Source organism: Diadema antillarum, unplaced genomic scaffold (assembly GCF_040938485.1).
Source record: "Diadema antillarum isolate AM-2024a unplaced genomic scaffold, OU_Dant_1.0 seq00000239_RagTag, whole genome shotgun sequence".
In the NCBI taxonomy this organism is placed as follows: Eukaryota; Metazoa; Echinodermata; class Echinoidea; order Diadematoida; family Diadematidae; genus Diadema; species Diadema antillarum.
The window spans coordinates 992,187-1,019,904 of NW_027271286.1; the positions used below are offsets into that span (position 1 = coordinate 992,187).

The 27,718-nt window shown below is 40.4% G+C and overlaps 1 protein-coding gene across 1 annotated transcript; it reads left to right on the top strand.

The window, feature by feature from the left end:
• The first annotated feature begins 4,153 nt into the window (after positions 1-4,153).
• Positions 4,154-27,718, top strand: LOC139729443 (uncharacterized). The gene is made up of 8 exons (XM_071640368.1): positions 4,154-4,294; positions 6,047-6,301; positions 7,156-7,251; positions 19,792-19,925; positions 20,801-20,893; positions 22,550-22,651; positions 25,354-25,527; positions 27,655-27,718. The coding sequence occupies exons 1-8, from the start codon at positions 4,265-4,267 to the stop codon at positions 27,716-27,718; spliced, it is 948 nt and encodes a 315-aa protein (XP_071496469.1). The 5' UTR covers positions 4,154-4,264.

Here is a 27,718-nt window from a genome sequence, read left to right on the forward strand (position 1 = left end):
AAGCGCTTAATCTTTACCAAACTGGCTGTGCGATGAATGGGACAAAAAACAGGAAGTAAACCACCCGAGTAACAACAATGAAGAGATTATCAAATTAATCTGAAATTAGGCATGCCTCATTAACACATTCTGTCCATAATCAATGCCAACTTTCAAAGCAGTAGCACTATTCTTTCAAAAGTTATTAGAGTTGAAAGTGAAGAGTGTGTACAAGGGTTTTTTTTTTTTTAGAAATGAAAAAGGGACTCTGAAAACACACCTAATCACACTATTCTACCAAAAATGTTTGAGATAAACTGTTAAAAAAGACACCTTCCCACCCGTTTTATGATCCCAAATTTTAGCATAATGTAGAAGAAGATTTGCTCTTTCAGAAAATATGAAAAAGTCAAGATTGGCTATGTTGCCCATTTCACTTATTTTCAGTCCTCACTCAAAATCAGTGTGTGCGACTTTTTGTTCGTTTTGAGGTGCACGGTCACATAATCATAGAGTTTTGTGATCTCAACCCCGTTCTAGACTCAGGGTAAAGATCAGTCATGGTGAGTCATTTGGTCAGCATTTCTCCCAGGCTGCAGGCATACACAGATAGGCCTCGATTCCTTTTCTCTATAAGTTGCAATGATGTAGCAACTCTTGCTGCATTGCCAAGTGCCATGTTAATGACAAAAAAAAAAATTCTATACTTCCTGATTGGCTACTACAGTACTCTCCGCATAATCGGGTAGGCTCGGGCAGAGCGTTTCTTACCCGATTAAGCGGAGTACCCGATTAACAGAAGAACACGTCTCATTCACATTTGACACATACAATGTGTGTACATGTATATACATTATACATGCATTGTACACTGCACCAAACACCTATGCTGTATGCTTGAACACGCATGCTTGCACGGCGCATTATACATACCTTACACTTGCTGAGTCACGAGCAATAATTTACACTCTTTTTACGGACAAATATGTCTTCAGAAAACTCATGTTTAATCACTCCCCAAATGATTGGTCTTCTTTGCAAATTACAGAGAATACGATTACCCATGGAACATTTGACATTCATGATTTCTTAAAGTGTTTTATCTGCGATAAAATGTGGGTAGAAATTATATTAGAAGAAAATTATTTACCCATTTATGCGGAGAGGCAACCCGATTATCAGGTAAATTTAATGTGCATTGGAACTGATTTTGACATTACTACCCAATTAAACGGAGTACCCGTTTAAGCGATACCCGATTACGCGGAGAGTATACTGTACTAAGAAAAGTTGTTATTCTAGCATGTAAAGAGTTGCTGTGAATAAAATCTCGTAGGAAATACCATGAACTCCCAAAGTGCATGAAAAAAACAGATCTATGTCATATTATTATGTCATGAGGGTCCCATATCGTACAAACTTCGCTTTTTAGTGGGACCCTCCATTTCCATTCCTATCCTTGTACTATGCATATTGTAGGCTATATATACCTTTCTGTTGTTACTCATGATCACATGTATTTTGTTAATTTACGTTTTTGAAATTATTACAAAATATGTTCTGTTAATGCATTGCACAATTTTCCCTGTTTATCTAATGGAAATGAAAATTGATTTGATTGAATTGAATTGAATTGAATTGAATATTCGTAAAGTATGTTTATACAAAGCATTTTGATTAGAACAGATCCAATTTCGCACAAATGCAACAATCTGGTTAAATGCATATTGCGTCATGTGCCCATAATCCACTAGTCCCGTCAGCAGCTGTATCTCGGCCGTTCCATGGTAAAAGGGTCTATCTTGAGAAATGTTACTTTGGAGAAAAACGGGTTTAAAGTTTGGTGTATTTTTCATAATTCGTTTTTTATATTTTCAAATAAATAACACTCACAAGCCATTCTCTTTACAAACACAAGAGGCAGACATACAAATACACCAAACTTTAAACCCGTTTTTCTCCGAAGTAACATTTCTCAAGATAGACCCTTTTACCGTGGAACGACCGATCTAGATACAATACCCCTTACAATATTCCTGACATGACATAACATCAAGAAGCTCCAAGTATGACGCTCGATTTGAAGAGTTTGTTCGCAAAAACCAATAAGTCCATTTTTGAAGATTTTGAAGTACGTTCTCTGTCATAAAGTACAAAATAATACCTTTTCAATGATATATTGGTCACTACACATAAAGGGACATTTTTGAAGTTATGGTCAAAAAGAAGCAAACATTTTCCTATTATTATCTTTATTTTTCTTGACCTTTAATCGCAAATATCTCCAAATGGCAAATATGGACTTATCGGTGTTTGCAAACAAACTCTTCATTTATTCCGCACAACACTTCCTATTTTTTTCATTGCTCTTTCGAAGTTCGAAGAATTGGAATGATTATCCCATTTGAATGTTAAATGAGCATTACTGGATTGTATATATAAAAGTAATGAGACTCAACAGTGCATGACGTTATAATTGGATATGATTGTGGTAACGTAAGTGTATCTTTGTGTTTTTTAACTGATTAGTTTGAATTATAACATAAATATTTTGGTGACAATAATATTTTTATTTCGTTTATTGATTATATTAAAATACATAGAGATCCTATCTTCAGTATCTGTTTTTTTGTTTGTTTTGTTTTGTAGTAATAATCCAATTTTATTGCACAATATTCAAGATGGATATTTTTTGGTATTCTTTTTATTCTATCTAGCTTTTATAGTATTTTTAAAACTTCAATCTAACATTCAGAATGGTTCTAAGGGAAAAATGTGCGCAATGCAGCTTGAGGGCTGCCATGGATGATTTTTGATAAAAGTGATACCTTTTCAATCCTCCAATCAATCAATCAATCAATCAATCAATCAATCAATCAATCAATCAATCAATCAATCAATCGAGTAGATTTAAAGAGTAGGGTCACTCCTGACCAGGCGTGCTTTACATATTAAATATCCACTAAAATGTTTTCTTTTCCCCAGTGAAAGCAGCGCCTGTCCCTAAAAATAATTATGGTCCAGTAAAACTTCTAAAAGTGCGATTTCAGATTTGGTTAACCAGCCAAATTTTGACAGAAGGTCGAGAAAAGAATACTGTCTTGGGTAAGATAAGCTTTAAAAATTACATATATTGGTCCTGAGTCCGAATCTGTGATTTTTTTGTTGGTTTTGAACTGGGCGGTCACCGCATAAAGAATGAACGCCAGAAGCGTGAGTTGTGTCGTTATTTAAAGGGGAAGGCTAGTAACTGATCAGTGGGAATCAGTGGAAATGCTGGGAGATGATTGTTCCAATCCTTATGGGATTCATTCAAGAGTTCATTGTATATCTATTGTTGTGTGAAAATGATTTGCTTCAGAACGGTCTCATATTCAAGTAATATGCAGATTAATGCTCCGTCACTGACCAGGGACGCTACAACCTGGAAGCATTAAACTGCACATTACTTGAATATGAGACCATTCTGAAGCAAATCATTTTCACACAACAATAGATATACAATGAACTCTTGAATGAATCCCATAAGGATTAGAACAATCATCTCCCAGCATTTCCACTGATTCCCACTGATCAGTTACTAGCCTTCCCCTTTAAAGACAAAGATCACGAAGTTCGCCGTAATGAATAATGCATGTTTAGTCAAACATGAATATTTATAAATACTGTACTTACGCTCCCGCTTTTCCCCCATTTCGTTTACTTCGTAGTTGTAAGTTCATATCTTTAGTTTTAATTTTATTGTAAATTTTATTCTTTTTGTCCTAAAATTAAGATATATTCATAAAATTGCAAAAAATATGTACTAAAAAATATTGATGAAAATCTGTTTGCCATTTATGTGAATTTGCGATATGAAATGTAGTATTTTGAGAAGTTATAGGGCCTAACTGTTACGTCTACGGATATTGCATAACGCCAGCTACACAGGTTTGTAAACTCGGTGTGTAGAAAACTAACAATCATTTCCACCCCTCGGGATCGGATCCTGCGTTCACTGCCCACAACGTACAGCCAGAGGCCAAAGAATTAATAATTTCCAACTCAAATGTAACACCCACCCAAAAGAAACATTAACCGGATGACATTTTTTACTGCGTCGACAGCAGCAAGCAAACAGTGCAGTGTCCCAGTGAGTGCAGTGCAGTGCAAGCTTCGTTGACGTTGGTAGTGATCGACGTGATCGCGACGCCGGTAGACCAGTCTCATTTTATAACTCTATAACATTACTGTAGCTGTACTACGACTACGAGAAATCGACGGTGTTCTCTGTGACATTATTACAATGGGGTCAGGCAACTCCACGTTATTTGAGGTAACAGATCTTTGTTTTGGTTGTTTTATTCTGTCAATGCCTTGTGGTTGTAATTATGTCTTTAAAATTGAAGTCTCGTTCTAGGAACCTCAAGAGTGATATAAATTAAGTGTACAGTACATTACTTGTTGGAAGTTTGTGGATTGAGTCAGCCTGCACAAAAATCTGGCAGCGCACTGGCGGTGGACCAGTTCGATCCTAACCAGTTATCGTCAGAGGTGAGCTATTTGGTGTAAGGGCCTCACATTAATAAAATGACGAGGAGTGCTCAACAATTTGGCAGACGTAAGTAAGCTTGCTTACGCTTTGACCGAAAGATCGGTCTGTATCTGGTCGTCGGGGAAATGTTCCGCGGAGACTGCATCTGGCTTCATGGATACGGAGGAGAGCGATAATGTCAAAAAAAATAAAAGACTCCTCCGGACAGACGGATCTTTCTGTCTAGCTTACGCTGTGCTGGGAGGGCATTTCCTCATAATATTGCATTAAAAGGAAGCCATTTGTGCTGTTACCCTTCCTGGCCTCGTTACAGATGGGGTGAACATTTATATTGGGTTTCCAGTTTGATGTTTTGCTGAAGTCAGGATAACTCCAAGGTAAATTACTTTACTTTGTCAAGAGTGCAGAGGGCCATCTTGTGGATGAAATAAGGGGAAGCTCCAGTGATGGGTTTTCTCCTGTGTGAAAACCTCAGCTCCTCACATTTATCCACATTGAAGGACATGACTTTATTTCCTTTTCCATTCCTGGACATGGTTTTGTGGGATAGTCTCTATCTGTGATTAGGACTCAATGTCATTCTTAGAAAATTTCTTCTGTATAGTGAGGGCACTGGCTGCATACAGTATAGTCAAATGGATGAGGAGGCGCCACCTGGGAGGTCGTTGATGTAGACAAAAAACAGGAGCTGGCCTAATGCCCTAGATGTGGCACACCCGAAGTAACATTGTCATTGGTGATGTTGCTTTTCTTTCTCTCAAGAAAGATTTGTTGGGTTTGCCCTTTGAGGAAGTTCCAGATTTAAAAAATTAGGTTATCGCTGACTTCATGTTTCAACTTGTGGGGTACCCGTTTGAAAGCCTTTTAACGATCTCGGAGAATGGTGTCAATCTATTGTTTATCTCAGAGTCCTATTCAAGGTCATAATTATGGTTACAAGGAGATATCTAACTAACAAGACCGTTTTCTTCTGAACCCAAATCGACAGTCTGTTTACAGACTGTGTGTCAAGGGGATGCATGATCCGACTGTGTATGATATGCTCTGCGACCTTACAGACAATAGATGTTGGGATATGACTCAGAGTCTGTAGTTCTCCACTCTATCTTTGTCACCCTTTGGGGAAATGTTGGCTACATTTCATTTTTGTCATGGAAGAGGGGAGTTCTAATTATTAAGGTCAAGGATGGATTTAGTTGCACACATGGCAAGCGTGTCCAACTTATCACCTCCATGTACAACGTACACTGTATGAAAACTGGCTATACACTCATGGTTCCTTCCAAACTTGTAGTATAATGTCACATTAGGGCAAGCTCAATACAAATTTGTATGTCAAATAAGTAGGCCCATTGTTTTATGCAAACTGAATTGTCATCAACAACAGAAAGTTAGGAGGAAAAATAGAATGTCCATTGCTTGACATTTGCAGTATTTAAATCAAAATGAAGCTGTTCTGGTAATTTTGCAGTTTACTTTATAAAAAGTTATACTTGCCTTTTTACTTTATCAGATTTTCCTTTTCTTTCGCAGCCCATTCCTTGGACATTTGATGTCGACAGGACGCACTTCTGGGTCCACTATGGCTTTGTGATATTCGGTGGTGTCTTTGCGCTCATCTCTTTTCTGGTCCAGTTTCGGGAGCCTGCAACCTACGGCAAGCACGAGGACAACCCGACCAAATATCAGCAACAGGCCACGGTAACCAGGGGCGACAAGACGCCGTGTGTGCAATTGAAGGAGAGTGATGACTCTGAGGGGGACGGCGATGGCATCAAAACCCGACAGGTGATGAAAGATATTTTCGCCCCTTAGATCTGAAACCCAGTTCACACTAGCTAGAAGAGCATCACAGATACAAGCTCTAGAGTGCTGCAAATCCCAGTGTGAATGGATCATGAGACCAGCCTAGTATGTATAGGATGCTCTGAAAATGTGGGAACTTTCACAAGTGGCAAACACATTAGGGGCTATTTCAGAAGTTCTCAGCCATCAGTGAGATAAACTTCCCCTGCCTATTATTTGGTGTCAATCTTGGTTAATATTTGCAGGCTCAAGTGTTGCCATGCATGTAACACAAATTGCACTCACAGTGTGTATGTTCAGTGAAAGGTTTTGGAATGTAAAGTGGGATACAGTGAATACAGTTGTATTCTTTATCTGGTATGTGTTTGTTTGTTGTTTGCCATTTTCTTCTCTGTTGTCATGTTTGAGCTGTCAAGTATACATGTTTATATCTATCTTTCTTTTTTAAAGTGCCATGAGCACTGAAAGGTAGACATCCTGTGCGCTATACAAGTAGCCACTATGATTATTATTACTACTACTACTCAGTACAACGAGCCTGATGTAGTAGTATTTGTATTGTAAAAGGACTCTTCAAACATACCAATCTTTCATGTCATGCACTTCTGTTATTGAATTTGCGTGTGGTGATGTGACCATTTCTCATCTTGATGAATGTTCAGTTTTACTGACAGTAAACCCATACCTACATTAAATAGATCAACAACTGTTGATACTTTGTGTCAAACATTTAAGACATTGACAATTGATATCTCAATCATACCAGGATTTTTCACTGCATTTCTTGTAGAAATTGATCTTCATTTTACCAATAGTTTTGTCTCTTAATCCCCTAGACTAAGACAAAAGCGGAGCCAAAAGGACTCTTCATTCATCAGAGGTTTGGACATTTTCTCTCCGATGGCCCTCCTGGTTGCATATTATTCCCACTGGTGAGATAGTAGCTATCAGTAATATTTCAAGTGTCAGGACACCCAGAGACTCCAACTCTCCCGTTTTCGACGGGAGATCTCCCGCCGAAAACCCAATTTTGCAAAATCTCCCGTTCTCCCGTTTGAGATTTAATTTCTCCCGCCCTGGCTCAATGTCTCCCGTTGGAAAGTATTTCTTACTTATTGCTATCGTATGTTGCAAGAATAAGCCTTAGATAGCACCAGAGAGCATCTGTAACCCTAGGAACTTCGCACTTAGCACACATAAACTTGGAGTCTCCCGTTTGCTAGGGGTTTCAGGCGGGAGAATCTCCCGATCAGAAGGTGCTTCGGGTTGGAGTCTCTGGACACCTGGGCTGATATTCTGAACACCGTTGTAACTCTGTTGTAGCTTCTGTTGTAACTTCTGTTGTAACTTCTGTGGTAAGTCTGTGAGTTACAACACAGCTAAAACAGTTGTAAATTGGTATTCTGAGAAGTGTTTTAACGGTGTTGCAAGTCATTAAAACCACGCCCACCGTAATCAATCATATCCGATAGAAATATTGTCAGAAGTAGCATCTGAGATATTTAAAAACCAATTAAGATTTATTCCTTTGGCAAAATGCGCCTTGCTTAACTCTATGCACATTTTAACAAGTGCTCATCCTGTGATGTGCGCACAAATAGGACAATGGCATTATCAGGCAAAGAGAGCGTGAGATAAAACGCAGTTACAACAGCTATAAAACGGTCTCAGAATGCCACCCCTGCATTTGGGGGTCTTTAAATCTTACCTGGCCCAGCTCAGCAAGAGGACACAATTTTGTCAAGTGTTGGCTGATTTATGTCCATTCAAAACACACTAAATTGATTTTGTAAAGTCGTAATGTGACAAAAAACATTTTGCAGGAGTGATATATTGTTAGTGCAGCAAAATACTGTGAATATAACTATTCCTGCTAACTGTGATCAATGAAATGCCATCATACATGTGTCAGTGTCTACTAAGATTGTAAAAAGCACAAACAGAGGCAAGGTTTCATTCTGTCCTGTTTTGCAAAATACTTTGGTACAACAGAAAATTTCATACTTTCTTTGCAAGGAAACATTTGTAGCAGGAGTGCTGTAGGAGCCGTTCCATGCATTTGTTTCATTTGCGCCATCTAGTGTTGAACATAGGAAAAGTCACATGTATGTTGGTTGTTAGGGAGAGAGGAGAGGTGAGGCGCCAGGGTAAGAAAAGAGCTTCAGAGGTGAAGTGAAGACTGCTGTTAGAGATAGGCAGGAAAAGGGTCATGAAGAGCAGAAGGTAGAGAACCAGAGGTAGGGGTGGAAACCTACAAGTTTCCTTTAACCTCTCATTGCTTACGTTGTTTTCTTTGCTCATATTGTGTGATATTTGCCACTTGGTTTGGATCAAAATAAAAGGAAGGGAATTGTTCATTTGACCGCCAGATGAGATCCAAATCTGTGATTACTATCACTGCGTGTGTCGCATGTGAGTACGACAATCAACGGTGTGGTGCACGATGAACAGTGTGTTGGTGCGCAGTACAGCTATTAGGAGGTTTAGGATGCTGTTACATAGCACGGAAGAAACATCGATGTCAGTATATGGGAGCGTGTAAGGTGCCTGTAGGCGTGTGGCTGTTTAGTACGGCGAATACCCCCCTACCGTCTGTGACTGTGTGTACGTGAAACGTCGAGAGTGAAAGGAACAGCTGAAAGGAAGGATGAACATGTGTATTTAATGGTGGACAACATACACAAAGTCACAAGATCACACATAGGACCTCGGCGCGTACATTCTTAGTTAAAGGAAACTTTGGTTAGCTGTTCAGCTGCACAGTTCATGACTCGATGAGTTAAAGGGACAGGTCTAGCAGTAGCAGTTATTACGATTTTGAGTTGGATATTGAGGATCAGAACTGCTAGAAATCTACATTTCAACTCTCAACGAGTCAAGGCATTTATGATGACAGCATAACGTTGGTCACTACCCACCCTCGACGGTCTAACAGAGTAACGTTACATTGAGGCGAGTTCAACTGGAGCCAACACAGAGTCAGATGCAACAAATGGAATGACAATGGCAATGGTTTCAGTGTTTGGATTTGCTAGGTGAACTGCGAGTGTGACTGTGAGTACTTGTACAGGCACTAACAACGTTAGAATACAGTGCAGTGTACATTTTGCCCTGCTGGATAAAGGCAGGCATACGTCTTGTGAAATATTATCGTACTCTATAGAATTAGGTACAGGTACAGCCCTACATACACATGGTAGAACCTACCTAATAAGATGAGTTCATAAAAGATGAAATAAGCAGTAGAAAACATATTGAGTGAACAAAGCATTCTGTCCAGAGACTGAAATGTGGGACCAAGTCTATGACTCTAAAAGTCTAATGTCAATGATACCAAGGAGAAGGATATGAGACAGGACTTATGTCTGGATATGGTATTTTGGATCTACTATCTGGTATTTGACTACAAGACCCAAGAACTGTACACTCTAGTCAGATGTAGACCTACAGCATATTGTGGAATGGATTGCACATCAACAACAATAGAACCTAAATGAACAAATGAGAAAGATGATTAGAGAAATGCAAACCAAGGCACATAAATATGGAACAGAATTAGCCTTGAAAGAGGATCGTAGTCATAGAGGCAAGGCTGCGCAATGAGGAACAGCTACTGGGTTGCACAGGAAGTAGGTAGAAGACAGGATCAGACTTCAAACAAATAGGAAGGAGGAGGACCATCTATGATATAAAGCAAGATCAGAAGAAGGTTCTACCAGTAGTTGTGAAAGTAAATTGAGAACTTTGCAATACAGATGGGAGAGGTAGCAGATGAAGGATAAGCATCTCGCACATCAGGTCCACATTCAGAGGCAGGATCATTAGTAAATAGTAGGAAGGACGTGAGAGGCTCTCTCGTCTAGAACCTATTTGATCTTCACACACTGGTAAGCTTTGTTGGAGATACACAAATGGAGGAACCAATTCCAAGTTCGAAGTTATTAGATGGTTCACTGCAACCAAGTGTTGTTCTGCAGAGCATGGATCCATGGATGCCAGTAGATTCAGATTTCCCTGGGACAAATTTAGAGATTGAGGAGTCACACGGAGCAATGCCGCCCCCAACGAAGTGTGATGAGGTACATGCTATGGATAGTGTGTCACAAGCATCAGGTAATTCAAAGACCAGCGTGACCAGTGTGCTCATGGAGGCTGCTGGGAGGAAGGCAGAACTGATGGTGAAGTTGGAAGGATTGAAGAGGAGACAGGCCCTCGAAAGGGAGGAACAAGAACTGCTAAGGAGAAAGGAACAAATGGAAGTTGAAATAGAACTTGCTGCAGCTACTGCAAAGGCAGACGCCATGAAGCAGTTTGAAGGACCATTCCCTCGAGCCTTTAATCCCATTCCAGCAACACCAGTGCAAGTTCATAGCCAGACACCAAACCCAATCACAGGCAGTCCTGCAGAAGGAGATTCAAGAGCAGATGTAAATGCGGCCAGTCACTTGACAGAGGTACAGATGCAGCAAAATCAATTCACACAGCTTCTGTTGGAGTGTTATATGAAGTCATCGTTACCACAGAGGAATGTGCAACCCTTTGATGGAAATCCCATGTATTTCCACAGTTTCATGAGGGCATTTGAACATGTGATTGAATCCAAGACTACCGATAACTCAGACAGGCTGTACTTCTTGGAACAGTACACAAGAGGTGAGGCTAATGAAGTTGTGAGGAGCTGTATGTATGGTGACAACCATCAGCAGGCTTTCATCAAGGCAAAGGCATTGTTGGGGAAGAAGTTTGGTAATAAGCATCAGGTCCTCGACAGAATGATGAAGAAAGCTGAAGCTTGGCCAAACGTGAAGAATGAGGATGCTGAAGGATTACAGAGCTACACACTATTTGTGACCGAGCTGAGCAATTTGGCCAAGGACTTGCAGCTTGAACAAGAAATCAATCACACACAGCACATTAAGATGGTGATATCTAAGCTGCCATTCAAGCTTCGAGACAAATGGAGGTACACTGTCGACACCATACAGGAAGTACATGAAGAACCCCTGACATTTGCTGATGTGGTGCGTTTCGTGAGTAGGCAATCACGAATTGTAAACAACCCATTGTATGGTGATATAACAGGAACACCAAAGTCAGGCGAGGGACGTGCTAACCCATCCAAGGCTACTCCTTCAAAACCAAGGCAGAGTTTCAGCACTGTTCTAAAGAATGATGAAAGGAAGAAGTGCTTGTATTGTAACAAGGACAATCATCACCTGACAGACTGCCGAATTTTCACCAAGAAGCCCCATGATCAGAAGGTGCAATTTTGTCGCATGAAGGGTTTATGCTTTGCTTGTCTCCGAGGATCTCATTTCTCCAAGGACTGTAAAGAAAGGTTGAAATGTGAGCTGTGTCAGAATAATCACCCTACAGTGCTACATAGGAATCCTGCACACTCAGATGAGAGGAAGTCTGAAGCTCAGAGCCAGGTAGAGAATGCTGAATCTGAAACAACTCAAAGGAAAGAAAGGGAATCTGACACTGGAGTGCAGTCAACAAGGAATGGAGAAGGAACACGAGTTGTGGAGAACCATACTTGCTCGATGACGAATCGTGGAGTAACAATGGATGCACAGCCAGCCATTATTCCTGTGGTGGTGCGATCAAGGGCAACTGGCAGAGAAGTAAACACATATGCCTTCATTGACAGTGGCAGCAATGGGACATTCTGCACTGAAGCACTGAAGGAAAGGTTGCAGGTTAAAGGAAAGTCAAGGATGATACATCTGCAAACCATGACTGATGAGAAGGTGGTACGAACACACGTATTACATGATCTGGAAATATGCAACATCAACGGGAAAGATGACTTTTCCCTTCCTGAGGTCTATACTAGGGCATCTATACCCGTATCCAAGGACGATATCCCGAGAAAGGTCGATTTGGAGAAGTGGTCGTATCTACAGGAAGTAGAAATGCCAGAGATAGACGCTGAAGTGGACATATTGATAGGAAACAATGTGCCAAAGGCATTTGAGCCCTTGCGAGTCATCAGCAGCCAAGATGGTGGGCCATTCGCGTGTCAATCAAGATTAGGATGGATGGTGTATGGATGTCAGAGGCATGACAATAGGAAGCGACAGTGGATCACCTCGCATAGAGCTCAGGTTAAAGGCTTGGATGACATTCAAGAGAAGTTGAGCAGTCTATACAACACAGATTTTACAGAGCTGCTGTCGAATGACAAGGAGGAGATTTCCGTAGAGGACGAGAAATTTCTGAGAGATGTAGGAAAGACGATCAGGCTTCGTGATCAGCACTATGAGATAGGACTCCCATTCAGAAGGGAGATAGACTTGCCAAATAACAGGCCTCTCGCCGAACAGAGACTTGAACATCTGAAAAGGAAGTTCCAAAGACAGCCTGATTTCCATCAGAAATACAAGGAGTGCATGGAGACAACAATTCAGAGCAGATACGCTGAAAAGATAGGAGAGCAGGAGTTGACAGGGACAAAGGGAAAAGTCTGGTACCTGCCACATCACGGAGTCCTGCACCCACAGAAAGGCAAACTGAGGGTAGTGTACGACTGCTCAGCGCAATATCATGGAGCGTCCCTAAACCACGAACTCCTAAAGGGGCCGGATTTGACCAACAGTCTATTCGGAGTGCTGACAAGATTCAGACTGGGAGAGGTAGCCATCATGGCTGACATAGAGGCAATGTTTTCTCAGGTCCTAGTGCCCAGGGTAGATAGAGATTTCCTGAGATTTTTGTGGTGGAAGGATGGGGACTTTCAACAGCCGCTGATCGAGTATCGTATGTGCGTACATGTGTTTGGCGCTATTTCTTCTCCATCATGCGCAAACTACGCATTGCAGAGAACGGCGGATGAGCATGTGAAGTCATCATTTAGGGATGTAGTAGAAATCATTCACCGTAATTTCTACGTCGATGATTGCTTGTATTCTACCGATTCAGTGGAAAAGGCAATTGAGACGACAGAAGAGCTGACAAAGACGTGTCAAAAGGGGGGATTTCACTTAACAAAGTGGAACAGCAACAAGAGAGAAGTCCTGGAGCAGATCCCAGCTGAGGAGAGAGCGAAGGTTGTCAAGGATTTCAATTTTGAGGAAGGAGGAATGCCAACCGAGAGAGCACTTGGCATGTTATGGCACACAGAAGATGATGCTTTTGGATTCAAAATCCAGATGAAAGAACGACCACCTACTAGAAGAGGAATTCTCTCCACAGTTTGTGCTCTGTTTGACCCCATTGGATGTGTGTCTCCAGTCACATTGCAAGCAAAGCAGCTTCTACAGACATTGTGTCGGCTGGGACTAGGGTGGGATGAACCTATCCCATCAGAGTTGCTGAGGAAATGGCAAACATGGCAACGGGAACTCCCACATCTGTCAGAATTCAAGATGCCTAGATGTCTAATGCCGGGGCCTTTCAGGGCAGCGAAGTCAATCACCCTCCACCACTTTGCCGACGCCAGCGAGAAAGGTTATGGCACTGTATCATACATCAGGACAGTGAACGACCAGGGCGAAGTGAAATGCAGCTTCCTGATGAGCAAGGCAAGAGTAGCCCCTTTGAAGCAGATTTCCATCCCTCGAATGGAGCTAACAGCTGCGACAGTAGCAGTGCGAATCAATCGGCTGGTAAAGGAGGAGCTTGGTGTACATGTACCTGTGGATGACACATATTTTTGGACTGATAGCATGACAGTGCTCAGGTACATCAGAAGTGAGACAGCACGGTTCAAAACCTTTGTGGCAAACAGGATCGCCGTAATTAAAGATGGATCGCGAGTGAACCAATGGCGACATGTCGAATCTGCACTCAATCCAGCTGATCTGTGCTCTAGAGGATGCAGAGTTGCACCATTCCTCAACATGAAACTGTGGAAGGAAGGTCCAGACTTTCTTCATGCAGATGAAAGCATGTGGCCAGCGCAACCAGAGAACTTGGTCATGGCAAGTACAGACGACCCAGAGCTGAAAAGGAAGATTTTGGCTTGTGATGTTGAATGTGACGAGCCATGCCTGAGGGAGACAAAGAGTACCTTTGTGACAAATGCAAAGGAACGTGATGAAACACTTGACCCTGTTGGAAGGCTGTTGTCTCACTACTCAGACTGGACGAGTATGAGGAAGGCAGTGGCATGGATGCTGAAATTGAAAGAAATGCTGAAAATGAAAAAGAGGGGTCAGAGGGATGACACGGGTGAAGCTACAAAGCTGACTACGAAGGATATGGAAAATGCTGAGGAGGCTATTTTCCGCTACGTCCAAGGGCAAGCATTTGCTCCAGAAATTGCAACACTGAGAGGAGAAGAGTCAAAGGTCAATGGGAAAAGAAATGGAGTAAAGAAGTCAAGCTCCATTTACAAGCTTGATCCTACACTTGACAATGGCCTGCTCAGAGTCGGAGGAAGATTGAGTAAGGCAGCCTTGCCTATGGAGGCAAAACACCCATTGATTCTGCCAAAGGGTCACCATGTGTCGGAACTCATCCTGAGAAACATTCATGTGAACTCTGGACATTGTGGGAGGAATTACATTCTCTCCAATTTGCAGCAGAGGTACTACATGCCTGGTGCCAATTCAGCTGTGAGGAAAATGTTGCGAAGATGTGTCATGTGCAGACGACGCAGAGGGCAGCTGATGCAGCAAAAAATGGCAGATCTTCCAAAAGACAGAGTGATGCCAGACAAACCACCGTTTACACATGTTGGTGTGGACTATTTCGGACCAGTGGAGGTGAAGAGGGGACGCAGTATGGTAAAGAGATATGGAGTGATGTTTACTTGCCTTACCATACGTGCTGTACACATTGAAAAGGCAGACTCGTTAGACACAGACTCATGTATTGCTGCCATAAGACGTTTCCAGGCACGCAGAGGAGCGATCAAGGAGATGAGATCTGACAATGGGACCAATTTTGTCGGCGCTGAGAGAGAACTCAGGCAGGCAATCGAGAGCTGGAACTTGGACCAGCTTAATAATGCGCTGTTACAGAGAAACATCCAATGGACCTTCAATCCACCTGGTGGATCTCATCATGGGGGAGTCTGGGAGAGACAGATTAGGACGGTTAGGCAGCTTCTTTTCTCCCTGACGAAGCAGCAAGTCATGAGTGACGAGAGCTTGCAGACGCTATTCTGTGAAGTGGAGAGTATCATCAATAGTCGACCCATCACTAGAGTTTCTGACGACCCAAACGATCTGGAAGCTCTAACACCGAATCATCTGTTGCAGTTGAAGTCTACCCCCCTGCTGCCCCCATCGGTCACTAGGCAGACCGATATCTATGCGAGACGTCGATGGCGACAGGTACAATATATGGCGGACATCTTTTGGAGGAGATGGCTGAAGGAGTACCTGCCGCAACTGCAGGAGAGGCAAAGATGGGTGTGCCGCAACAGAAACATTCAGGTCGGAGATGTTGTGCTCGTCGTCGATGACACGCTACCACGAAACGTTTGGCCGATGGGACGAATTCAGCGAACCATACCTGACAGAGAAGGCCTTGTCCGTCGCGTTGAGGTGAAGACCAAGACTGGTGTTTATCTGCGACCAATCAGCAAGCTGTGTCTCCTTTTAGAGGGAGATTCATGACTGTTTTTGCAGATCTACACATTCGATCGCGATGGAACATTTTGCTGGAATTTCGCGATACTCTCAGTGATCATATGTGTGTAAAAATTGGAGATCCGGATACATATACGCAAGTAAAGGTGATCAGATATTGTGATAACAAATTCTGGTTAGTATAGAGTGTGTTTTGACAATGAGTAATTCCTTTTTTGTATTTTTTACATGGAACAAAATTTGTGTCGCGAACCGACAGGAATTCACATTGCGTTTCGTCACAAATCAAGTCAACCAGCTGAAGGGGAACTGATCGTAAAGCTTGGTTTGTGATTGGACCGTGAACAATTTTGTGTCAAGCCTGGACGGACTGTGCGAACAGATATTATGATGTGACTTGGACTCCATGGGATTTGATAGAACAAATGAGGAGCCAATTAGTCACATGAACAATTCGTCAGATGCAAGAGTTGAATTTTGTATGCAAGTACAGTTTCGTTACCTGGTATACATCATTATGTGTTTTGATAAAGCATTGATGTGATTTGTATGCGGTAGTTTTTATAATTGTATGATTATGCACAGATGGTATTGTGTAGTCATATATAGTGCATTTTGCCATGTGATATGTGATGGATACAGACAAATGCTTAGCAGAATTTGCTTATTTGTTTGGTTGTATTCTCCTTTAACCAGTAATGTAATGAGTAGTATATTGTGTATTCAGCCTATTTTAGAACATTACAAATTCCAAACATGCCAAAAGGGAGACATTCTAAATTTAGGCTTGTTGTTCAAGTGGAAATATTGTCAAATTCAAGATAAGTTATAAGCAAGGGAAGAGATTTTGATTTTTGGCAAAGCATATATAAAGAAAGATGGTATTGATTTTAGTACAGCTGTATACACAAATAGTGTGTTAAAGGTCAGTACATAGTATGATGTTATATACCCGCATAGGTATACATATGTATGCATTTGAGTTATAAGAAGACATGAGAAACGCATATACATGAAAATGTATCTTATGTGTGTCATGGTGACATATGTCATTTTTATTCAGTGGCAAGCAAATTTTCTTACCACAAGTGCCATATTGTAAAGTAAGTAGCATGAGTTTGCTTTCATTATGTTGTTTCGTTATGTTGTATTTGTATTGGCAATCAGTGGAAAGGTGATACAGGTTTTTTAATGCTGTTTTGTATGTACAATTGTATACCGGTATTCAGGTATACTGCAGTGCAAAGCAACTTCACTCTCTAGGCCAAGAGACCATCCAGAGTGAGTCAGTGAATTAAGATGGCTGTGGCATTCACAAGGCTGTAGATAAAGTAGATTATGTTTGTTAGATCTCAAGAGATTCAATAATTTTGTGCAGAAATGACAGAGAAGGTCAGTGCACTTCTACCACAGTGTTTGGTTACTTACACAGTACACTGATGTTGTTCGGGTTGGGTTATGTTGATACATGGTTTGATGGACAATAGTCATTGAAACACGTTTTATTGTTCATGTTTAACCCACTTTAATTACGTTTTGTTTTGTTGTTCCTTTTTTGTGCAAAAAAATTTGGTGATATACAGTATTGCTCAAAACAGTATTGTTTAGAAATGCAACACTGGAAGGATGCATATTTTTTTTTGAAAGAAATAGGGGTATCTGTAATAAGCATATCAACAGAGTTCATGAGAAATGTATGAATAAGATTTTATATTTTATGTTGATACTTGATATGCATTGGTGCACAGGTATGCAGTATCATCCAGAAGTGGTACAAAACTGTATGTGTGTATGGTTGAATTCCATGCTGTAAATACATTTATGTTTGGATTACATTGTAGATTAAGGGTACAGTGTAGGTCAAATTCAAGCTAATAGATTTGGCAGGTTTAGTTGGTCATTGTACATTTGAAGATGTTATATGTTTCGTTCTGTTTGCTATGCCGGGATGCATACATATTTGACACATTTATGCAAGCTGGGTATAGTATCGAGTGTACAATATGTTTTGTAAACAGCTGGCTTTGGATTTGGCTAAATCTTGAAGTGGTCAACAGTTGTGTTGCAGAAGTATGGGAATACATTTGATGTAGTTTGTTTATGTACATGTTAAAGGTATAAGTGGACTGCAGGTATGATGTATATTTGTTGTATCATGGGTTACAATTAGCAAACTCATGGTTGCAAATAAGGAAGGAACAGAAGAGGCGTGGCAGTTAACGTTTTAGTGTTTATTACAGAACTGTCTGTCTCCAGACATGCACTCATAGATATATAAGAACAGTTTCAACAAGTGGATTGTTGGAATGCATGCTGACACTTGAGGCACATGCATACATTAGGCTACACAGAGGTTACATAATGAATGTCAGGGTGTTTAGACACTTTATGAATATGTGATGTTCTTCTGTAAACATAACAATATTCAATTTTGTCCTTGCCATTGTTGCCAGTGAAAGGTGACTATTTCTGCATCAAAGACATGTTTTATAGGCTTACATGTGTAGCACAAGGTTGTATGTGTAAGGGGTTGTTGTAGTTTGATAGTATGTAGCATATTTTCGAGTTAGCGTTGTTTATTGTGGTCAATAGATTGTTGGGTGGCAAGAAGGAACATTAATGTGATTAATGATGGTGGTAGGTTTTGGTAATTTTAAAAGGGGTTACCCTCTTTTGAAAATTAAGGGGCCGGTATGTAGGAGCCGTTCCATGCATTTGTTTCATTTGCGCCATCTAGTGTTGAACATAGGAAAAGTCACATGTATGTTGGTTGTTAGGGAGAGAGGAGAGGTGAGGCGCCAGGGTAAGAAAAGAGCTTCAGAGGTGAAGTGAAGACTGCTGTTAGAGATAGGCAGGAAAAGGGTCATGAAGAGCAGAAGGTAGAGAACCAGAGGTAGGGGTGGAAACCTACAAGTTTCCTTTAACCTCTCATTGCTTACGTTGTTTTCTTTGCTCATATTGTGTGATATTTGCCACTTGGTTTGGATCAAAATAAAAGGAAGGGAATTGTTCATTTGACCGCCAGATGAGATCCAAATCTGTGATTACTATCACTGCGTGTGTCGCATGTGAGTACGACAATCAACGGTGTGGTGCACGATGAACAGTGTGTTGGTGCGCAGTACAGCTATTAGGAGGTTTAGGATGCTGTTACATAGCACGGAAGAAACATCGATGTCAGTATATGGGAGCGTGTAAGGTGCCTGTAGGCGTGTGGCTGTTTAGTACGGCGAATACCCCCCTACCGTCTGTGACTGTGTGTACGTGAAACGTCGAGAGTGAAAGGAACAGCTGAAAGGAAGGATGAACATGTGTATTTAATGGTGGACAACATACACAAAGTCACAAGATCACACATAGGACCTCGGCGCGTACAAGTGCTATTAGAACTCTTTACATTGCAAACAGTGTAATTGGAGGGTAACCAAGTCTAGTGAAAAGGTTATTTACTATTGCCTTCTCAAAGCATGGTGGTTCCTAAAGATATTACAAAGGAACTTCAAAACTGGTTATACAGGGCTGAACACTAACCCATTTTCCCTACTGGTCCAAACCTTAAATTTACTGGTCCAGTACTTTTTTTTTCTACTGGCCCTGACAATGTTATTTTTTTTATTTTACCTGTCATGTCGACTAGTGAATTTAGCAATCCCTGAAAATTTGCTGGTCCGACAACCAATTTACCGGTCTGGGACCATCAGACCAGTGCCAGTGTTCAGCGGTGGGTTATATGAGTTACTAGTTGTTTGTGTGAGTATACTTCAAAGAGGTTCTGCATATTATTGGAAGAAGATGATAAAGAATGTGTTAGTACATTGCTATTCCTGCAGGGATATTTATTATAAAAACATCTGCCAGTCCACCTTTGCATTTCCCCACAAAGTGACAATGACTGTTCAGCATATTCCAATCTCTCTCATCCCACTGAAGGTCTTCTTTCTCTATGGCAACGTCACTGATGCGGTCAACCTGGTCTTCCTTTCTCTGTTTATGGCGCACTACATCCACCGCGGCCTGATCCATCCCTGGATAATGAAATACAGCAAGGCCAAAGTGCCTCTGTGGTGAGACGTTTGGTTAATAGTATTATACAATGTATATTATTATTATTATATACATGTGGTTTGGTTAATATTATGGTTTGGTTATACTTATTGACATTTGGTTAGTAGTATTATTTATTATTATTATCATTTTATAATTTGGTTAATGGGATGTCAGCTGAAACAGTCTCCCTGTATGATGTAGCCTACCTTCAGAAACAGACTAGAATTCATTTGTGAACAGGACTTCAGTGGACGACCAGACCTTGCCTTCTAATTATCAATTCTTAAATCTTGGTATTATGCTCTATTCTTAATACTTTGAGTTGTGTGTGTTCCCTGTAGCAGTACAATGTTGTACTGAAGTACGTTGTAGTTGGTTAACTTAGTGAATATGTCAGGGGAACGATTTAGAGGCAATTTGTCACTGGCAGCCCTAACCCCAGTCCTATTAATTTCCCCAGATTATGCTAAGTCCTGTTTCTGACACTTAGAATGCAGGAGTATATCATATGTACATGTATGCATGTGTATATATTGCCTGTCACTAGAAAGCAACTACATGTACCCATGCACTGTATCACAGAAACAAATACAGCTCCCCCAAAAGTCATCATCATCATCTGGAACTAACTGGTGTGCTGACACACACCAAACAGATTTTGTGTCTGAAAAATTCATTTTTTTTGGAGTCGTAGAATTCAGTGCATCATTAATGATGATGTTTTTTTTTTTTGGTTATCATCCTATGTTATTAATGTTTGCAGACACTGATGTCTTGAGGCTGATATTGTAGTATTGTTATACATGATTCTTTGATTTGTGATCATGTTTGATTCAGGAGCTTAGTGTGGGAACAATTCTTTGTTTTCATTCCTTTTTTGCACACTGTGTAGGATTACACTTGGAGGTCTGTTCCCAAATCTCATCTTCAGCTTTGTCAACGCTGACTGGGTTGGTTCGGCAAAGTACAGTTCAAATTATTACTAGTAAGTAAACTGTCATCCGTAGCTGTCTGTTTTGTTTTGGGCTTACTTTTGCTAGTGCTCGGTCCATTGGAACCATGAGAGGCAATATATGAAACACTATTTGCTAAAATCTGATTATCATATTAAAGTTGAGAGTAACTTTTTTTTTTGCACCAAAGTTCAATTTCAGTCATGATAGTATGGTTATAGGCAGATACAAATTTGTACCTTTAAACCGCTGAGGACGAGTCCCAAGTATACTCGGGGAAGTGTCTATGGAAAATGCATGTTGTAGCAAAATCAGCTCGTCCTCAATGGGTTAGAGGGTTGATGTCAATTTTTGCAGTAAATAAGCATTTGCAGTGGCTACCTATTCTGTTACAATGTTTCTCTCCTCATTATTTTGCTTTATATGAATATGTATGAGAAAGCAGAGGATTGGATAGCAGCACTAAAAGGAGAGATTGCCAGTTTGAGTGAGACAATTGAGGAGATGAGATATCTTGGTAATAGGTTCTGTTGTCTAGAAATGCAGCGAATATATGTGACCCACTACAACAAAAGGATCCTAAAGTCGCTGACGGGTGAGCAGAGAAAATCGAGTTTGAAGTCAGATCACCAAAATCCATCAATATGTACGGATTTCTGTTTTTGACATAATTTTGTAGTCTAATGTACATGTACGTGTATCTTCTATCATCTACTGAAATTTTGAAGCTAAATGATCAAAGAAAAAGCAAGAAAATAGCATTTTTCTGGGCCATGATTTTCTGACTTCAACGGAACAGAAACATGTCAGAAGATTTGGATTTAGTGCCACAGCTAGACTCCGCCCCTAGCAATGAGGGAGTGATCTCATTGGTCAGTGCGTGGCATCCTGGTTACTGATTGGTTGTGCGTAGACTACTGGCGCTAAGCTTGAATCATCATCGCCATATTTTTGCCATATATCAATTCCAGTTTTCCTTTGTTTATTTAAAAGGCTTGCCACTACATGAATAGGCCTACTGTAAAAGTGGTTTCTTTCGTGTACAGATGCTTTCACGGTTTCCATCGGTGCCGACTTTTTCGCGTGTGTTTAAATTCGCGGTCAGCAAAATCTGTGAATTCACAGTCGGCAAAAACTGCTTTATTGTGCACATGAAAACCCAAACTATAATCCAATTATTCTTTTATTTATTCAATAGAAATCAAAATTAAATGCGGGCTTATCTGAAATTCCGTCTCTCGAGTACCTATATGACATGCTTGTACTTACTAAATTGCGCGGTATCGCTGTGTGTATGTTGACCATCAATACACTCAATACGCGGAATCTTTGTGTGGTGCATGTGTGCAATAGCATTGTAACAAGCGGCGAGTTCAAAACATTTTCGCGTGATGTTAAATTCGCGGTTCAACCTCAAAGCGCGAAAAGCGTGAAAATAAAACCACTGCGAAAGAAACCACTTTTACAGTAACATTTTTCTTTTTTCACAATGAGCGTTTTATTATGATATATCTGTTCACTGAAGGATATTTTTATCAAAATGAGAGCAGATTTTGATTGCTCATTTACTTATATATACATTTTTTGTTGTCTCGTATACACATAGAATTTGCTTGACGAACTCCCATGCCTTTGTAAAGTAAATAACTCTCACCCATCCCTCCCCACTCTTTGTCCACTTTGCTCAGTGATCCTCGTTTCATCCTCGGTGTGCTGCTCTACGTCGTCGGCTTCATCACCAACAGGTGGGCGGACTGGAAACTCCGAAATTTGAGATCTCAATCAGGTGGGTAACGGTTAATGAATGGATGCTGCTAGAATGTCGGCATCTGGAGGACGTACATGAAACCCGTTGAAGAATAGTCCCGAGTATACTCCCGCAGGTGTATATGGGAAATAAGTGTTACGGCAAAATAAGCCTGTCCTCATTGAGATAACATACTTGTAGATGCTTGAAAGAGCCTTAATTGCAGTTTTAAAGGGAAGTGATGAGAATCATTGAATTCTCAGTTTTGGTTTGTTGTTTTTGTTTTTGTTTTTTCCTCTTATTTTCTTGTTCTACCACAGCCTCCTCTCTTCAGTTGTTTCAGTGAATGCTGTTTTGGTATTTGTGCTCATTTGGGAACCATTTATCTAAGCGCTGAATTGGTATGCATAGCAAATTGACATTGTGTTCACTTTAAATGCAATTTGTGTAGGCCATACTTTTACAGAACACTAAAACTTTCTTCTTTTTTTTTTTTGGGGGGGGGGGGGGGGGGGGGGAGAAACAGTCTTGTTTATTGTAGTGCAGTTCATGAAACCAAAAGTTGAGCAGCAATTAGATTGAATTTGAATGCCAAAGCATCTCAAACACTAAAGCGATAATAGCTATAAATGTGCTGATAATTTTTGTAATTATTTGGGGAAGTTTTATCTCAATCACTATTCCGTTTAGCAATCAATTACATAAATATAAAAAGCCTGTGCCTTTTCAATATGATGAATTTGTGTAAGCTGTCTGTATTCATTTGTTAGAAGGGATAGCACTGCCTCTTCTGAGAGTGCTGATTAAGGGTAAAGCAACAATGTTGACTGTATAAACCCTCTTTTTAAACCATGGTAACTGTTCAAGAGATTTGCTTGATATGCTGTTAGTTTAAAAGACGAGATACAATAATGCAAGATATAAAAACATATGTGAAGGCATGAAAATGTAGTGAGACAAGTTAAATTAGCCCAAGAACGTGTGTATGTTTCAGATTTTTCTTTTTTTTTTCTTTTTCATTCTGCTAGACAAGCCAACCCACTCCGATATACAGTTTAATTGACTTTTGCGGCTTATATAGGCTTTTAATTGACGATTCTTGTGCCAGAATACTTCAAAAACACAGTCTGATTGCCAAAACTTGACATAGCTCTGATGGCTGTGTTCCCGACAGAAGCATTGATTGACACCTTGTCATGAACAGGTGCATATGTGCTACAGAGGACTATACATCAACATTTTGTTGATGCATTGCCAGGCTTGAAAATCTGGGTCAAAATTAGTGTGAGGGGAGTGTCACCTGCCGCCTTGTTTGATGCTCTGAAAAAAAAAGTCTGTTTGTTTTCGGAAGTCCCCTTCAAAAATTTGCACAGGTGTTTATCCTATCACTGACATTAAATTCATCTAATATGATCTCATAATTTCCTGAATCTATGAGGATATGAGAACATGAAAGAGAAGATGTGAACTCATCCTCATGAAGTGTTCTGTTTTGTTTCTCTCTCTTTGATGGGACAGAGTTCTAGACTTGTTTGGAATTGGCAAATATAGGAAAACACCTATGAATTCCAAACATGTGAAGACTTTCCTCTCCCTCTCTTACCTTTCCAACTTTCTTTTCACTTTCTTCATTTCCTCTTTCTCCAGTCCTTGTCAGGACTATCCATGTGGTCGAGCCTGTGTTGTCATTAGGGAGCTTTAGGTTTTCACCACACGGATGTTCAGAGGAAAAAACAAAACAAAACTGCTCTGCACATGCGTGAAATCGCTTATCATGATCAATCCATCCATATCTGGCATTGTGTGAGTTTTCACTTTGCGTTCTGGGCTATTTTTACATCCGCTCAATCAGGATGTAGAGAGCTATTCGATGCACTGATCATATATTTATAGAGGTGCCATTTTGCTTTTTATACATGTAGGTTGTGTCCTCTTGTAATCGAAAGCTGTTTTGCAACATGGCGCCGGGACAGAGCAGAATGGCCATCGCATTCGTCGCAAATCTAAAGCTTCCTAGTAACTTGAAAAGAATTGTGATGATATATTTTATCTTGATAGAAAACAGGAATCAACTGAGACATATTAATAATAATAATAATAATAATAACAAATTCTTATATAGCGCATTTCAAACTTGAAAAGAATTTCAATGCGCTTTACAAACAAATAAACAAATTATACCATAATACAAAATATAACAGAAATTACACATTACTAAGCACAATATATTAGTGTTGCCAGTACTACTGAGACAACTGCATTAATGACTTCAAATTTAACAATCGTAGGCTACTTTATATAGATAAGTTTTGAGTTTTTGCTTGAAACTGTCTGTTGGCATCTGACTTCTCAGTGGGTCTGGCAGAGAATTCCATAAAGTGGGTGCGACAAAAGAAAAAACCCTTTCCCCATAAGACTTTGTTCGCATGGTGGGTACGACAAGTAAGTTTCGAGCAGAGGATCGGAGACATCTAGAAGGCTTGTATGGGGTTATGAGTTCTGTAATGTAGTGCGGGGCTGTTCCATGTAGTGCTTTGAAAGTGATGAGGAGAATCTTGTATTGGATGCGATACCTTATAGGAAGCCAGTGCAGATTTTGAAGGATTGGGGTTATGTGTTCACGTTTCTTGGCAAGTGTAACAAGGCGGGCAGCGGAATTTTGAATTCTTTGAAGTTTGGAGATCTGTTTGTATTACACATCCAAGGTAACAGGGGGTTTGTTTATGTAATCTCTACAGGTAGCAGGGGCTACTACATCCCCCATGGTGGTCTCTTTGAGCTGGTGTCGTGCCCCAACTACCTGGGTGAGCTCTTGGAGTGGATGGGGTGGGCCCTGGCCACCTGGTCTGCTGCCGGTCTCCTCTGGTGGGTCTTCGGCTGCTCCACATTCATCCCACGGTCCAGGGACAACCACCGGTGGTGAGTTCTTGTCTTCCATCGTCATGGCGACAACTACCACTTGAGTACTCTTTCCCATAGTTTAGTTCTGACAGTGTTTCTTTACTCCTAATTTTGACTTATGGCCGATTCATTTCTTTATTTAATAATTTATTTATTTTTCGGTGTAGTCTCATTTTAGTGTCTGCTGACAATGGAGGCTATCAGTTTAATGTTATTGCTCTGCAGACCAGATATGATAGCAATCAGTATACTTTTGGTATGATACGATAGTCACAACACTTACAAGGAACCAAAATGAAAATCGAACACACAATTCCTTGCCACATAGTTTGAATTTAGCCCTGAAGCTGTCACGCACACTGTCTAAAAGTAATGAAAAAAAAAGTATAGGATGAATCTACGCATTTGAGTTTGACTATTAAACTGTTTATGCAGTTAGCTTTAACCCGTTGAGGACGGGCTGATTTTTGGTACAACACATATTTCCCATAGACACCCTGCCCGAGTATTCTTGGGACTCGTCTTCAACAGGTTAATAGCTTAACCTTTTGAGGACGGTTTGATTTTGCTACAACACGCATTTCCCATAGACACTTACCCGAGTATACTCAGGACTTGTCCTCAACAGGTTAACTTGCTGAACTGTTTCATCAGCAGTCAGTAATCTTTAAACTTGACCCGTTGAGGATGAGTCCCGAGTATACTTGGGCAAGAGTGTATGGGAAATGCGTGTTGTAGCAAAATCAGCCCCTCCTCAACAGACTCACCTACTTGAATAGGTACACTGTAGCAAGCCCGCTCAGGTATAGCAAATGTGCCTCATTCTAGGTCTTTAAACAGGAAGGCTAAGGTGACTTAGTGGGGATTAGGGGGATTAGGTACCTAATCTGCATTCCTTTATTTCCAGATGTTTAAGCCAATGGTTACACAAAGCATAGTGAGGGTTTATCAGGTGTGGAAGCCATTGAACAAAGCTATTCACACCTGTAAGGCTCATTGTCAGTATTACCAGTCATTCACAACCACACCAACAGTGGGGGATATTAATGGTGTGGTCAGAACAATTACATCCAATAGATAGATGCACAGTATTCATGATGATCCAGGTTTGAATGTCTGTCCATTCACACACAATTTCAGAGCTACATTGTTTGTGGTTTTGTTTTTAACGTGTTGAAGACTAGTCCTGGATATAATGGGACAGGTGTCTGTGGGAAATGCATGTAATAACAAAATCAGCTCATCCTCAATGGGTTACAAGAGCTGAAATCTAAAATTTATAGAGGTATCCAACTTTATCTCCTGTATAATGCAGTGTGTATTATGAGAAAGGTTTGAATGTCCTTACACAGACTCTACTGCATTGCTTCAGTCAGGGAGTACAGGGCTAAGGAACTACACATACTTATAGTACTAGTGTTGAAAAAGAATTGTTACAACACATGGGAAAGACACTCGTTTTGCAAAGGCATGTTTCTATTAACCTGTTGAGGATGGTTTGATTTTTCTACAACACGCATTTCCCATAGACACTTGCCCAAGTATACTCAGGACTCGGCCTCAATGGGTTATGGGGGTCTGTTTTTGTATGTTTATGTGTGTTTGTGTGTGTGTATTAGTTTATTGCTTTTAAAATAAAGTATTTCGACATGCTAAAGATTCAGCAGATACAAGCAAAAGTATTAACCTGTTCCGTATGGGAACCTAGTGGCTTGCATAATTAAAGTCTATTGGCATTTCACAATTCAGTATGGAACTGGTTAATGAAGAATAATAAATGATTTTAGGCTGCGTTTATCATATTTGGCCTCATTTTCATTAACTTTTTTATATTCCCATGCACCAATAACACTAACTAAAGAGTGTTTGGCTAATCCCCAATGCTTGACCTTAATTTAAGTCTGAGACAACTAAATTTACAGTCTGACTCAGTTACAATAAAAAGTGTTACATAATTCCTACCATTGTCATTTACACTCTAAGGTAGTTACCAGGACCTCAATGTCAATCTGCCAAGAGAGTGTGCCAGCAGATGTGCTAAAAATTTACAAATTAAGCTTGATAAGCAGGGATGATTCATCAATGTTTCAATGTTTGTTCATGTTTCTTTTTGCCATCATTTTGTTTTTCTCTCTCATTGTACAGGTACAAGAAGAAGTTTGACAGCTATCCTCCAGAGAGAAAGGCTCTCATCCCATACATCTTTTGA

What these genes read in the sequence shown, in the direction of transcription:
- LOC139729443 (XM_071640368.1), top strand. Translation starts at nt 4,265, where the DNA reads ATGGGGTCAGGCAACTCCACGTTATTTGAG. An exon ending in ATGGCATCAAAACCCGACAG is followed by an intron (nt 6,302 to 7,155) that starts GTGATGAAAGAT and finishes TTAATCCCCTAG; the next exon opens with ACTAAGACAAAAGCGGAGCC. An exon ending in TACAGTTCAAATTATTACTA is followed by an intron (nt 20,894 to 22,549) that starts GTAAGTAAACTG and finishes CACTTTGCTCAG; the next exon opens with TGATCCTCGTTTCATCCTCG.